The 15,438-nt window shown below is 37.5% G+C and overlaps 1 protein-coding gene across 5 annotated transcripts in view; it reads right to left on the bottom strand.

The window, feature by feature from the left end:
* LOC107551687 (sodium/potassium-transporting ATPase subunit alpha-3) overlaps positions 1–15,438 on the bottom strand; it is a 38,498-nt gene that overhangs the window by 16,571 nt on the left and 6,489 nt on the right. For all 5 annotated transcript variants that reach the window (XR_001604792.1, XM_016233391.1, XM_016233390.1 and 2 more), the window contains 7 exons: positions 4,576–4,692; positions 4,439–4,498; positions 3,215–3,418; positions 2,993–3,106; positions 2,774–2,908; positions 2,565–2,682; positions 2,207–2,475 (listed from right to left, as the gene is read on the bottom strand). Coding sequence is in view for 4 of the 5 variants with exons in the window: in XM_016233391.1 (XP_016088877.1) it covers positions 2,207–2,475; positions 2,565–2,682; positions 2,774–2,908; positions 2,993–3,106; positions 3,215–3,418; positions 4,439–4,498; positions 4,576–4,692 (1,017 nt within the window). In the remaining variant the exon portion in view is untranslated. The remainder of the gene's footprint in view (positions 1–2,206; positions 2,476–2,564; positions 2,683–2,773; positions 2,909–2,992; positions 3,107–3,214; positions 3,419–4,438; positions 4,499–4,575; positions 4,693–15,438) is intronic.

The following is a 15,438-nucleotide window of genomic DNA, read 5'->3' as shown; positions in this document are numbered from 1 at the left end:
TACCAATTCCAATATCACAAAATAAAAAAAAATAGTAGCCTACGTAAAAACAAACTCACTGAAGACAAGTAAACAGTCATGAATTACAATAGAACAAAGAAATTGACCTATACAAACACTTAAAGCACTGGATAAGAAATATTATATTGTATAAAATAAATAGACTGAATAGTCTTCACTGCATAAATTCAGTATACATTATTTTACAACAGCGATTCGGTCTGAGTGATTGAGTGATTTTCTTTCTAATGTTTAATTTACATTATTGACACAAATAGCAACAGCAGCTATATTAGGCTGCAATAGTTCACAAATTAAAGTTATGTTGTTGTTGTTCTAAACCTGATTGAGTTTCCTTCTGCTGTTGAATGCAAACGTATATATTTGGAACAATAGCCTACTGGTAACCAAACAGTTTCTGTGCCCCCATGACTTCCATAGTATAACAAAAAAACAAAAAACAAAACACTATTAGAGTCAACAGGGACCAGAAACTTTCTGGTGGTTACGAATATTCTTCAAAATATCTTCTTTTATGTTGAGGAGAACAAAGAAACCTACAGGTTCAGAACAACTTAACGGAGTAAATGATAACAGGATTTTAATTTTTGGGTGAACTATATCCCTTTAAAATCTCATCATATAATGCCAGGATCTCATAATAGCCAACTAGTGCACATGCTTTATCTTTAATTATTAATGTTCATTTAAGACACAAATAACTGTGTTGACGAGGAGACAGGCATTTTGACACATAACTATGTGTATTCGAACGTTTAAACACAAGGCGCGAAAAATAACTCTTAGTTTAGTCAGTCGCTGTACGAGCAAGTATCAGAAACTGTCTTAATGCACGCATTTGCCAAAATTAATTCTGCCCCACTGCTTAATGTCCCTGAACAGTTAAATTTGTTTTTAAACCAAAATGCTTTAAATGCGTTTAAATGAAAAGCTTACATCATGACGCGCAAAATTTATTTCTCAACCCATAAGCGAATATACTAGCCCTATAGAGTTTGTTCAAACACAAAAAGCAACATCTATCAAGTTAATAATCAAACTAACTTAAAATCTGTGGGGATGATGACGCTGTGTTTTTATCTGCTCCATGTGTCCAGTCCATTTGCGGTTCCACAACTCCCAATCCATCATCAGCTTTAGTAAAATAAACTAGCTGTGGATTTTAGTGACTCGCTCATGTTTTCCCCTCTCTCCTCATTTTTTTCTCACAAGGTGTTTTGAGTGTGTTTTGAGTTGATTAGCTGATTGGCATGTCACCATATTCTAATTTGTTGAGATTCATCACAATTAAAAGAACCAAAGACTTAAACTACTTCAGCCTGTGTGCATTGAATTTGTTTAATACACGAGTTTCAAAATTTGAGTCTCTAATGGTAATGCATGGAATTTACGGGAAAACTCCACTAAATAATAGTGCTAAAAAGTGAGGGGCGTGGTGGGCTTTGGCGATCGGCGCTACCGATGTCCATCAAGCTACTCCACAGCCAATCACGGGCCCCCTCCTTGCTCGGGCCCCGGGGCTTCAGCCCGCCTAGCCCAATGGTTAATGCGGCCCTGTGCATGATGCTGGTTTGTTTCTAATTGTTTAAGCAACTTTATTAATTATATAAGGTTTATAAACATTATGTTAAACATGATGCACTTTTTTCAAAGATAGTCGTGTTATTTTATTATGCTTCCAAGAAACGTGCATAATATTTTGCTTGAGGCGCCCTCTTGTGGCCTCAGGAGAGAAGCCAAAAGCTCTTTTTCCCCCTAACTGAAATTAAGCCTTTTAAATTCGAATATAATTTGAATATTGATAATATTTAAATAAAAAATTCTAATTCCTAGGTTTTGGCTTTGTTTGCGTGTGCAGACCGATCAGTGTATGACATCAAAATACCATACAGACGGTTCCTTATGCTTTCAAAATGCTCTTGAGGTATTTTGATGTCATACACCGATCGGTCTGCACACGCAAACAAAGCCAAAACCTAGATATTTTAGGCAATATAGAAATCCTGGCCAGGACACGTCCTGGGAAAATGGCATGTATGGTCACCCTACGATAGAGACAATAGTCCAAAATCTCTACCGGCTGACAAATTTCTACCATTAATCGTGTCTACTAGTATATCACTCACCCCTAGTTTCTACCCTTACTGAACTGTATTTAAATGCTTAGTTGACTGCATGTGCTCACAGTGACAGTAGCCAGCAGACCCTCAGGCACATTAGCGACGATGATTCCAATGAGGAAAATGACGGCCTCCAGCCAGGAGTATCCCAAAATGATGGACAGAATGAAGAAAGACACTCCTAGGAAGACAGCCACGCCTGTGATGATGTGAATAAAGTGCTCGATCTCCTTGGCGATGGGGGTTTTCCCTGTCTCCAGTCCTGAGGTCAGCGAGGCAATGCGGCCCATCACGGTGCGATCGCCAGTGCAGATTACAATACCACGAGCGGTGCCTGATAGAGAAACAAAAAACGTCACAACTCTGAACTTGACTTTTACATAGGTAGACCGGTTCAACACTTCACTGTAGCAAATCCCGAACCTTCCACACAGTTAGTGGAGAAGAAAGCGATGTTACGGGTTTCCAGAGGATTGTCATGAGTGCAGTCAGGTGATCTCGTCTGAGGTTCTGATTCGCCGGTGAGGGAGGAGTTATCCACCTACGTATGATATCAGAGACACACAGTTGCCCAATGGGTAGCAAAGCGAGTACGATTCCTTACAAAGGATTGGAGTTTATAAACCACAAACCTTGCAGCCATGAGAAGAGGTGATTCTAAGGTCAGCTGGGATTCGGTCTCCACCTTTGACCTCTACCAGGTCGCCTGCTACCACTTCCTCAGCGTTGATCTGCATCTTCTCTCCTTCACGGATTACTAATGCTTGCTGTGGATAGAAAGAGAATCATTTCTACTCACTGTTTCTTTGTGTTTCTGTGTATTTTAAGTCTGCATGGATTGTTTCCAGTACCTGGGGTACCATGTTTTTAAATGACTCCATGATCTTGGAGCTTTTTGCCTCCTGGAAATAGGAGAAGCAGCCAGTGATGATGACCACAGCAGACAGCACGATACCCAGGTACAACTGAGAGGAGAACAAAGAAGACGCATTCAAATATTATATTCATGTATTCAGATTCAATGTGGATTCACTGAAGCGGGACACGGTGCTAGCGTGTGAATGTATACGCACGTTATCTCCAGCTGGCTCATCTTCGGTAGCAGCCTGAATGGCGTAGGCCAGGAAACAGAGAATGGCTCCGGTCCACAGCAGGATGGAGAAACCGCCGAACAGCTGACGACAGAATTTAACCCACTCGGGTGTTGTGGGAGGTGGGGTCAGAGAATTTGGCCCGTCTCTTGCCAGAAAGTCTCTAGCCTTTGCATTAGTTAAACCCTTTTGTGAAGAGCGAAAGAGAGATAATTGCCTAAAATGACTAAATCAATGTCGTGCCACTCAGTTTCGAACAAGTAGCTAAAATGCAAAAATTAAATTGAATTAATCTTTAGCAAATGTTACTTTCAAATGCAAATTCAAAGTTTTATTTTAAGTATTCACTGTGTGAACATATCAAGTATGCTGTGTACTAATAAGGGTCTATTATGCCAGTGGTTCTCATGCAGGGGGCCTCAGTAAACATACAAGGAGGTGACAACTGACAAGATGACTTGAATTTATGTAAAATACACTTGTATTTGTTTATTTATCAAAAAGAATGCATTGAATGTATTACATAGAGTATAGTGCTCCCTAGTGTGCAATAATAAGTAGTTCAGCACAACAGCCATACCCGAAACAAATTATGTTTTTAAAAATGTAACACTAAAGTAAGCATTTTCTGAACTAGGTAAAAATATATAAAATATTATTAAATAGTTAAATAAATTAACAAAAACTTATTTAAACTAATCTTAGTGCTACAAACAAGACGTAAAATGTATAAATTGGCATTTTATTTCTTATTTCTATTTTTCTCATCAAAAACTGTTGTTTTAATTGAATAATATGCAGCTATAGAAACTTCTTGGATCATGAAATTAATCACAGTCACGTATCTTCTAAATATTTATAATATTTATTATATTCCATAAATCTACTCTACCTACTGACACTCCTAGTTTCTGTTAATTGAAAAGTTTGAAAACAAACAGCTTTGTCATCATTACAGCTAGTGAATGTATTCTACCTGGGATGCAAAATGTTTAAACCAGTGTATTATACAGCGTATAGAGCTCTCTAGTGGTCAATAAGGAGAAGTGCTGCAAAACAGTCAGTCCTAAAATGTGTTCATCTACTCAGGTGAGTATTTTCTGCTCTATTACATGTAAAAAAAAATTTAAATCACCTACACACATCAGATTTATAATTGGAAAAGGGTGTTTTTTTAAGCAAACACTAAATAATTTGTGAGTTTACCTGAACAATGTCTGTCTGAAATTTCCGGCATACTTCCTCAACGGACATCTTGTGTTCTGTCTGAAATTGAAGGTAAAAAGGAAAATTAACAAAAGAAAAAGATTGCTACCATGCTGCTTTGTCAGTGTGAATCTTACCAGGGGAACTTCTTTCTTCAGATCATCAAGATCCTTCGTCCCCTTCTTCTTTTTTGGAGAATCTTTATCATCTTTATCTTGCGTGGTGGCCACGTGATAGCTATCCGATCGCCCATACTAAAACACAGAGAATAATCAGTTAATTAACTTTAGACAATCAATCACAGAAACTGAGAATTTAGTCTCTACCTGCAATGTAATAGAACATTTCAAGTAATTTACTCTACATTCACTGTGATTTCATTTTGAACACTGGTCTGGCAGATGGTGGATCACGGGAAGTGTCCAAACATAACCGTCCGTCCCTCTCACCTCAAAGAGGTCATTTAACCTCATTTAATTTGCTGAAAGAATACAGAACTTGAGAGTGTGGCATCACAAATACTCTTGTTGTTCATCAAAGACACTCTGATTAGGTCGAATATGTGTCTGTTTCAGATCACAGTGACATGAATGTCTAAAATGTTTCGTGAAACATGCACACATGCACAGTTCAGAGAGTGCATGCGCTTCAAAACATCTTAAATCAAATTTTTCACACTTTGTTCTTTATCTAAATGAAGACAGAGATCAAAGTTCAGACTCTGGAGAATATTACACTTCTGTTTTCATCTAACAGGCTGATGATTTTATCCAATTAGAAATATATATCGCCTGGGGTTGAGATAACTATTCTATCATGGACAGTTTTGACCTTTCAATGTACTATCACAATACACCCCCTTCCGTAAATCCTGTTTCTATTGGCTGGATGTGTAATCCTATCATACCGGAAGACTGCAGCACAGTATAAATCCAGCAGAGCCAAGATGGCTCCCGTGAGACTCGGGTGGTGCTATTTTAGTGGGGCAGTCATCATTAAATCAGGAAACAGTGTATCATCTGACCTCTGACTGATCAATACTGAGGTTCCAGAACAACCAACATGCCTCCCTCCAGAGAATAAGGAACTATTCTTGTGGCGCAGTTGATGTGCGAATAGTGAATCCCCTTCCAGGAAATTACTGAGGAAAGACCCTGTGTAACAGGAACTCTCACATGAGGCTCTGGATGAGTGGAGCCCCCTGCTGCTCAATGTATGGAAAGAACCGTGCCAATTTGGTAATTATGAGTATGATTAAAAGTACACAAGGTATCTGTAGTATTGTTTATTAAAACAATAATATTTTAAAATATATAAAATATTCAACAAGTATGTTGTTATATTTAAAAACTATTGCAATTAAAATAGTATTCTGTATTTATATTTAAATATTAAAACAGTTGTAGTATGCTCTCTCGCTCTCTCTATATATAAATATAATATGAAAACTACTACTGTAATACTGCAAATTTAAAACAATTAATTGAATACACAATAAAAATGTACATTCTTTTGTATATGCTTGGTTGTGTAAATAAAATATTTAATACAAATATATCAATATATTTATTTGTAAGTACTGTTATATTTAATATTATATAATATTTAATACTCATATAAATAATATTATTACATTTGAGCTATTTTTACATTATATATAATATATAAAATTACTGTATTTAATGTTATTAAAATAAAACTATTTGTAAATATTACTTTTAATCCAACATTTCACTTATTTTTAATTAAAATATTGTAATATAAAATTTGTTTTGCCAAAATATCAGCAGGGAAATACTGTACAAAAAAAGGGGGCCAGCAGAAACTATTTATCAAACCTTACGTGCAAGAGGTTATATCAGCAATCCAAAACAGACCTATGTCTTTTGATTACATTTGCAAATTCAAGCAGTGATGTAAAAAATACACAGCCAAACACAACAGGACATTTGACTGAGGTTTTTATCTGCATTTGTATGGTCAGCCGACACGCCTGCTTTAGACCAAAAGACGTAGACTCATGCACACAGCCAGGTGACGCCTATTTAAAGAGAATGAGAACATGAGAGAAGAAGATGGAGTGATAAAGAGGAGAAACAAAAGAGGGGACAGATGGAAAGAGAGAAGAGCATGCAGAGGTAGGGACTGAGAGAAAAGCTGGCAGACTACGAGAGATATCCAAAGAGAGAGAGATTAGCAGACAGAAAGAGGGAGAGACAGAGGAATATATGCCACTTCCTGTGGGGTAATTAGATATTGACCTGCTGCTCTCTCAGCGTGAGAGTTTGTCGCCATCAGCTGCTGCATTTAATGCCTGATGACTCTCAGCATCACACCACCTGCCAAAAACCAACCGGACACATACACACACACAGTGACCTTCTATCCAGCCTGCACGGGACACACAACAATGCCACAGATCCTGTGATAAAAGCAAGTGCGTGTGTGGTAGGTGACACCACTCAATAATTAAATTAATAGAAAGTGAGGATCACCCCTATCAGCTCACGTTGATCTTACAAATTAAACATCTTGTCACTACTGAAGCACATCTTAGGCTGCGTTTACACTTGACATTAACATGCGATCACCATGATCCGATCAAGCAGATCGGATCGTCAGTCAATCAGGAGGACACGGTGCGTTTACACTTGGCAACATCAGCTGACAGCTGATCTGGATAAGTGATCGGATCTGTCGTTCCCGCGCAATATTTAAATAAGTCTGCAGAGAATGGCCCCGGTGCAAATTCGACCCGAAGTGGTGGGTTTTCTTTTTTAAACCATTTTCAGTCACGGGACATTTAACAAAGGGAAATAACTGTACGAGTCTCCCTAGCGCTCCATGGCCTCTCTTCTGACAGTTCGTGAGAGAGGGGGCAGGGGGTTTTGCGTGACATCGACCTGTGAATGCAGACATGATGGCTGGATTGTGTTTACACGACATTGAGATCCGATCACAATGTGTCCTCGACTACCTCTGAAGCAGGACACGCTGATCGGATAACATTCCGATTGGAAGCGTGTTTACACTTGTCTTTTCAATGTGTATGTGGACGACATCTGGATACATGTCGCATGTTAATGCCAAGTGTAAACGCAGCCTTAGTAGCTTTTAGAGTTTGACTTTGTAATAGTGGCTAATAGTGTGAAAGCTTGTTAAAAAAACTGATGAGACACACCTGGAAACACTGCAAACACACAGAGGTCCTCTTTCATCTCTACGAAATTAAAAACAGCTGAACACACACACAAAGAACAAAGTGAACGATGACAGAAATGAGATGGGGGGGGGGAAACCAGAACGGGAGTCAGGGTCAGAGGAAAATAGATTAAAAAGCAAAATACAGAAAAATAATGTATGCTATGTCATATGTTTCTATACTTTTTATTATTTTATGGTAGGTGTGTGTTTTGTGATGTGAAGGTGGATATGTGTGTATTTAATTTATTTAAATATAAATTTACTCTCAGATTTATTGAATTACTGTGAAGAATATTTAAAACTGCAGGCATCCTACAAAAACCTCTGATAGTAAATTTTCCACTGAGATAAATGTTGTTATAAGATGCGCAAGTTACTTCATCTGCTATATTTATGTGATTTAAATTACAGTGTGGTTTACAGTAGAAGCCTTAGTGTGTGTCATTAAGTGGTAACAGTTGTTATCTAATTCCAGATGAGATATAACTGTGCTCTTGTGGTAACGTTACTGACTGAGAAAAACATACTGCTCTGTGAGAGAACCAGAGATGATGGGCTGGAATTACACGCCAGCATACTGACATTTCTACTGACTAAGCCAGAACACACACACACACACACACACACAGAGACCGTCTCTGGTACTGACTGAGGTCTGTCCCTTGAACTCTTGTCACAAATGATCGATGCTCTTGAAACTGAAGCACGCATGCAGTCTGCATGTGTGTGTACACGTATGTTCACGTTCTACAGAGCAAGAGACACGAGGAGAGGAAAAGTGTGTGGCGGTTGAGCTCAGGGACTTGTATGTCCTACATAAGTTTGGACAGAGTGACTGTGTTAGACTTTGCAACATAGAGAGAGAATGAGAGAAAGATAGAGCACAAAATAAAAAAAGCACATTTTTCTTTCCTGTCATATTTTCTATGGTTGCAGGGGTATTTATAATTTATGGTGAGGGACATTCTCATTCTAGAGAGAACATGGCTGGACCAAAATCTGCAGTGCAGGACGAGTCATCAATATGTTTTGTCCATTTCTCCAGAGGAGAAGGTCTGTAAATTTTAAATGTGTTTATCTGCTAAAAGTTCATTTTGCAAACGTGCAAGCACAACAACATTCAGATGTTAGCCTTAAAGCAAATAAACACCGACTAAAAAAAATGACTTAAAGGGTTAGTTCACCCCAAAATGAAAATTCTTTACTCTAAATTAATTACTCACCCTCATGTCGTTCCAAACCCGTAAGACTTTTGTTCATCTTCGGAACACAAAATAAAATATTTTTGATGAAATGTGAGAGCTCTCAGACCCTGCATAGACAGCAACACAACTGAAATATTCCCAAGTCCAGAAACGTAGTAAGGAGATCGGTAAAACAGTCCATGTGACATCAGTGGCTCAACTTCAGTTTTGCAAAGCTACGAGAATACTTTTTGAGCGCAAAGAAAACTTAACAATTCTTCTGCCATGGATTACATCTTCCGCCATTTTGGAGAGCACCCAAGAGCGGAATCGATGTAATCAGCATTGTTTACGTTCGGAGGAGAAAGCGCACGCATGAATGTAATCTGCGTAATCAGCGTTGTTTATGCTTAGGGGAAAGCGTGCGTATGTGTTGTGATACTCTAAAATGGTGGAAAACGTAACTCGGGGGAGAAGAATTGCTGAATAAATTGTTATTTTTGTTTTCATTGCGCTCAAAAAGTATTCTCGTAGCTTCGTAAAACTGAAGTTGAGCCACTGATGTCACATGGACTGTTTTACCGATGTCCTGCGTTTCTGTCTGGGAATATTTCAGTTGCATTGCTGTCTATGCAGGGTCTGAGAGCTCTTAGAGTAAAAACGGTTGAGAACCACTGGACTAAAAGACACAAAAATTAGCAATCTCTCCAGCAACTTTGTTTTTATTTTCAGATGATCATTTTTATTTATTTGTTTTTGGCAGACCAATTCCCAAAGACAAGAATTGATTTCAGTATGATTGACAATGTGTAAAATACCACTTGTTCCTCACTGAGTTTGTCCTTGTGATTATGACAATGTAAGTTAGTCTGTGAATAAGCAAAGCAAACCTTCCTTTTTGGGAAGAGCAAACCTCTAGAGTTTGCCAGGGTACTGCAGCCTTCATGAATTGTGTTCACAGAAGTGTAAAAAGCACACTGATTCTCCAGGGTGTGCGTGTCATCCTGTCCTTAAAAGCATTCAGTGTGAGAGGACAGATTTTATATTCTTACATAAAAACTGCACACATATACTTTTTCCCAAATGCCCTAATCTTCATTAATACACACATGTCCACATTCAGATTTTTAGCAAAGAACTGAATGGTCACTTCAGTACGATTTGGAGTGGAAAATTTACTATTTTTCGCTCTCTTTTAAAAAAAAATAATTTATTCATAAATGATTCATTTATTTGATCAAATGTGACAGTAAAGGCTTTCAGAATGTTGCAAAAGATTTCTCTTTAAAAATTAATCAAGTTTTTTTTTACTTTATTTTTATTTAAGAAAGATTCCACTGAAACCGTTTTCAACATTAACAATTATAAGAGTAAGACATTAGTAAGACATTTCAACATTAATAATCATAAGAATAAGAAATAAGAAATGGGTATAAGAAATGTTTCTTAAGTGGCAAATCAGCAAATTAGATTTTTTTTTCTGAAGGATCATGTGACACAAATTGTAAAACAATATTACAGTTCTTACTGTATTTATGTTCAAATTAATGCAGTCTCTGTGAGCATAAGGAAAATTTAAAAATCTTACCGGCCCCAAATTTTGAAATGCAGTGCAACTTGCAACAATGAAACCACCATTAGACCATCTTACGTTATCATCAGTCAATCAAATTAAATAGAAATCACTTTTTTTTTTACACTATTTGTATATTAGTTTATACAGTGGGGAAAAAAAGTATTTAGTCAGCCACCAATTGTGCAAGTTCTCCCACTTAAAAAGATGAGAGAGGCCTGTAATTTTCATCATAGCGTGCGCATGAACGTAATCTGCGTAATCAGCGTTGTTTATGCTTAGGGGAAAGCGTGCGTATGTGTTGTGATACTCTAAAATGGTGGAAAACGTAACTCGGGGGAGAAGAATTGCTGAATAAATTGTTATTTTTGTTTTCATTGCGCTCAAAAAGTATTCACAGTTGCGTTGCTGTCTATGCAGGGTCTGAGAGCTCTCACATTTCATCAAAAATATCTTAATTCCTGTTCAGAAGATGAACGAAGGTCTTACGGGTTTGGAACAACGTGAGTAATTAATGACAGAATTTTCATTTTTGGGTGAACTATCCCTTTAAATCTCATTCACGCTTGTGTACATTGAAATGTCAGGTGTGACGGCAGTGATGACGTGAAGGAGACATTTGACTTCAACCTACAGTTAGTGCTATGTGTCTTGAAGCAGCATGTTTGAATGTACTTTGAAACTCAACAGTCCTCATCCCTTCACTTTCATTGCATGGAAAAGAGCAGCTTGGACATTCTGAAAAGTATTTCCTGTGTAAAGGTGTGGTGACATTTTCGAAGGTGTAATCCACTCATTTCATTGGTAGTCCACGCGATTGGGGATTTTGCTTGAGGGTGAAAGATTTCCCCATGCAGATTTCACAACTGGTTCAAACTGGTCACACGAATTTGAAGCATAGACCAACAGAAAGCTGCTTGGTTTGCAAGTGATTTCCTTGTGAGCTGTGTTTCATACATTGCTACACTAATGGCAATAGACCTCCTTGTCTGCTAAATATAAATAATACAGGTTTGGAACAACTTAAATGGTTGGTAATATTTTTATTCCGTAAATACCACACCATCCCTGATTAAACCAGAAAATATCTTGAGCCTAATCAGACCACATTTATAAAGTGCGTTCCCATTTTATTATCATAATGTAAATTCGATTGGCTAGTTAAGACTGCTGTCTCCCAGAATGTGGTCTGCACAGATCACTTTTTATTCTGAACAACCTTAAGTGTTTTACTGATCTGTCACACCCATCTACTTTTTCCCATTTTTCTTCCGATCTCCATTTCTCTCTTTGTGTAATCCGCAGTGTAATGTGTGCTTCATCATTTTATATGTTTGTGTGGAAGCGGTTTATATGTTGGTTGTGTCAGCCTCTCTCTCTCTCTCTGTTGATCATGCACCCCCGTTTCTGCCCCCCAGGATCTTCTCCCTCCATCAAGAGCTATTATAGGCCTCATTAGTGTCATCGAGTCAGATCACAGCACTTCTGTTGTTTTAACACTGTCTCGCTTTTTATCTGTCTTTCTCTTACTGTCTTCACCTGTCTCTGTGTCTCTCATCCTAGATTTAGATTGAGATGTAAATAATGTTTTTAGTTTGTTTTGTTTAGGTGTGGTAAAGAGGGCTGTGTGTTTGTAAGCACTTAAACCTGTATGTATATATGTTCAACAAAACATAAGATTGACTGGTGCTTCTGTGTTGATCATAGAGTACACTCAGAAAAGATGCCGGCTACTTCATCATTCTCATTTTTAACAGAACACGAAGCTATGAATGTGCATCTTGGTCATTTTGACTGCTTGAGTACTCAACCAATTAATAAATTGCTGATTTTGTGGACCTTGAGACAAAGGTTGATGGTATAAATTCCATTCGATTTTTTTTTTTATCCTGGACTGTGTACAAATATGTTAGATGGACATCTTTGACTATCCCATTGCATCTTCATGTTTATTCACCTCTCACCATATCACATTTATAAGCAGTGTTCATTTTGACAGCAAATTTTGATTTAGTTTTAGTCATAGTCTTTTGATGAAAATGCCATTTAGTTTGAGTCTGAATCTGTAATGAAGGTACACCAGGCAGCGCAACAAGAAAATTAGCTTTAGTTACATTACTCGACAAAGGTCAAACTCAGTGAGAAGCATTGAGAAAACAAATTGAAAAACAATACCACAGTCAGACATTTCTGTTCAGATGGGATTAGTTTTGTCGGAGGACCCTGATTTTGCTGGAAATTATTCTGTATTTTTCTCTATAACTTTTACCAAGATTGTGTTAGAACAGTACAGATGTGCTTGATTCAGGCAGGACTGAAATCAAAAAGTACACTTGCAAAACACAAATATACTTAATATTCTCAGGGAAAACTAACCCCATCCAAACTAGATCTTTGCAATGATATTTGTCTGTCTCAAGTCCATTGGCGACTGAAAGGCTGGTAACAAATTTTCCAAAGACACTTACGAGACATGCATCACTTGGGGGGCAGCAGCCCTGGGGATTTGTGTGTGTGTGTGTGTGTTGGTATGCACTGAAGCATGTCTGTTGTTTGTGTGTTTAAAATCATCCTCTTTGATTCATAACTTGGTGTCCCTGTCCTAATTACACACAGGCTCTGTAACCAAAGTGCTAATGGAATGAAATGACCTGGTCACAATACTGCCCTCATCTGCTGTCAGCCTTTTGAGACTACTGGAGATAAATCACCCATCGGGCGTTTCTTACACACACACATATACGCTCTCCTGGTATCCCTCCGATGTGTTGCTGTATGCATGATCATTTTGACCCCACGGGGTGAGATCTTGCGTGGAGTCCCAGATCGAGGGAGATTATCAGTGGTCTTGTGTGTCTTCCATTTTCTAATAATTGCTCCCACAGTTGATTTCTTCACACCAAGCTGCTTACCTATTGCAGATTCAGTCTTCCCAGCCTGGTGCAGGTCTACAATTTTTTTTTCTGGTGTCCTTTGACAGCTCTTTTGTCTTGGCCATGGTGGAGTTTGGAGTGTGACTGTTTGAGGTTGTGGACAGGTGTCTTTTATACTGATAATGAGTTCAAACAGATGCCATTAATACAGGTAACGAGTGGAGGACAGAGGAGGCTCTTAAAGAAGAAGTTACAGGTCTGTGAGGGCCAGAAATCTTGCTTGTTTGTAGGTGACCAAATACTTATTTTACCGAGGAATTTACCAATTAATTCTTTAAAAATCCTACAATGTGATTTTCTGGATTTTTTTTTCTCATTTTGTCTCTCATAGTTGAGGTATACCTATGATGAAAATTACAGGCCTCTCTCATCTTTTTAAGTGGGATAACTTGCACAATTGGTGGCTGACTAAATACTTTTTTGCCCCACTGTACGTTAAGATGTAGCACTATCCTATGAGAGCCGGTGAAATGACCAGCCTAGTTTGATTCTCACAGAGCATAAAGCAGCACATCTGCCAGCAGCAAGATCACTCTTTTCTCTTTTATCAGCCTCTCCCTCTCTAGCATGAGGACTGCATCCCGCTTTAGTATAGCCCTTTAGTTTTCCATCAAAAAACCTGTAGAAACAAACTCAAAATGTTCAAGACCAGAGGGAATCCCTGCCAGATCTTGTCTTCTCTGTCTAGCTATTAGTCCTGATGAATATCTCCAGGCAGAACAGTGCCAGCTCTACAAAGCATTTAAACGACTGTTATGTCAGCAGTCAGACACATCAATACTGCCCTTAGAGTGCTGTTTCGGTGTGTGATATATTACTATGAGTGTGTCAATGACTTTTACACATGTCGATACAGCCATAAAAAGGTCTGTTTGGCATGAGTGTGTATTTGTGTGCATGACTGGGGTGACTGAACTTAAAAGTGTGAGTCATGAAGTACTTGTTCAAGAGCAGATAAGACTGAACACTCCATCCAATATGTGATTGAATGAGTGTGTGTGTGTGTGTAAGTGACCTTGCTGTACCATCTGTTACACTGTGAGATGTAGACCAAGCTAGGTCTGGGCCTCAAAGTACAGAATAAATAATCTGATTACAGCACTCTGGGATTAGCTCCTCCTGAATCATCTCCATCACAAAAAAGACAGACTCGCTGCAGAGTTTTCTATGTGAATACCAGACACAAACAAAATCTTTACACCTAAAACCAAAACCTGAGGAAATTATATAATCAATAAAATATCCCAAACAATTATTTATTGTATAATGTTTATTGCATATGCTTAATGTCTTCTTTATGTGTACACAAATTTATGTCAGAATATTTCAATGTACTGTTTATACCAGTGGTTACAAGTGGTTCCTAACCAGGGGGCCCGGACCCACTAGGGGCCCTCAGTACAGTTGCTATGCCATATTTCTTATTTTAATTTATTCCGTTAAATAACCATTTTTACTTAAGAAAGAGATTTCTTGAAGTTCTTGGAAAACCTGTATATATGGGAATTTTTAAGAAATGTTGTCTCAAACCTGGAAAAGTCACGGTAAAATCCTAAAAAATAAAACAAAATAAATAATCAAGCAAATAATAATACATATTATTACAAATTTGTAATATAATCTAAATAATAGATTATATAATATATATAATTTTAATATTTTTATTTTTAAATAATAGATTTATATAATCAAAATCATTATAGACAATTTCTTCTAGTTGTCAAACACAAAAAGATTTTGTGTGGAAATTGATATTTGTAAGGGAAAAATCTTTTTAAAAACTTGTGCTATCATAAATGACTATAAGTCATTTAAATTCATTGAGAATAAAAGGGTAAACACTGAAGAATATTAAGAATTAAAGTTATTGGAATTATGTAATTTTTTAATTTTTTTTATTTTAATATATTGACACTCCTAGTTTGAGAATCACTGGTTTAAACCAATGGGAAAAACTCCTTTATCAATAAAGAATATTGAGATTAAATAATTTCAATGATGAGATCATTTAATTCCTTTACCCAGAATCCTCACATAACCCCAGCACAGCTCAACCGATACACACACACACACACACACACACACACACACACACACACACACACA

The sequence above is a fragment of the Sinocyclocheilus grahami genome, unplaced genomic scaffold (genome assembly GCF_001515645.1).
Source record: "Sinocyclocheilus grahami isolate Dianchi unplaced genomic scaffold, SAMN03320097.WGS_v1.1 scaffold429.1, whole genome shotgun sequence".
NCBI lineage: Eukaryota > Metazoa > Chordata > Actinopteri > Cypriniformes > Cyprinidae > Sinocyclocheilus > Sinocyclocheilus grahami.
This window is presented reverse-complemented; position numbering and strand designations above follow the sequence as displayed.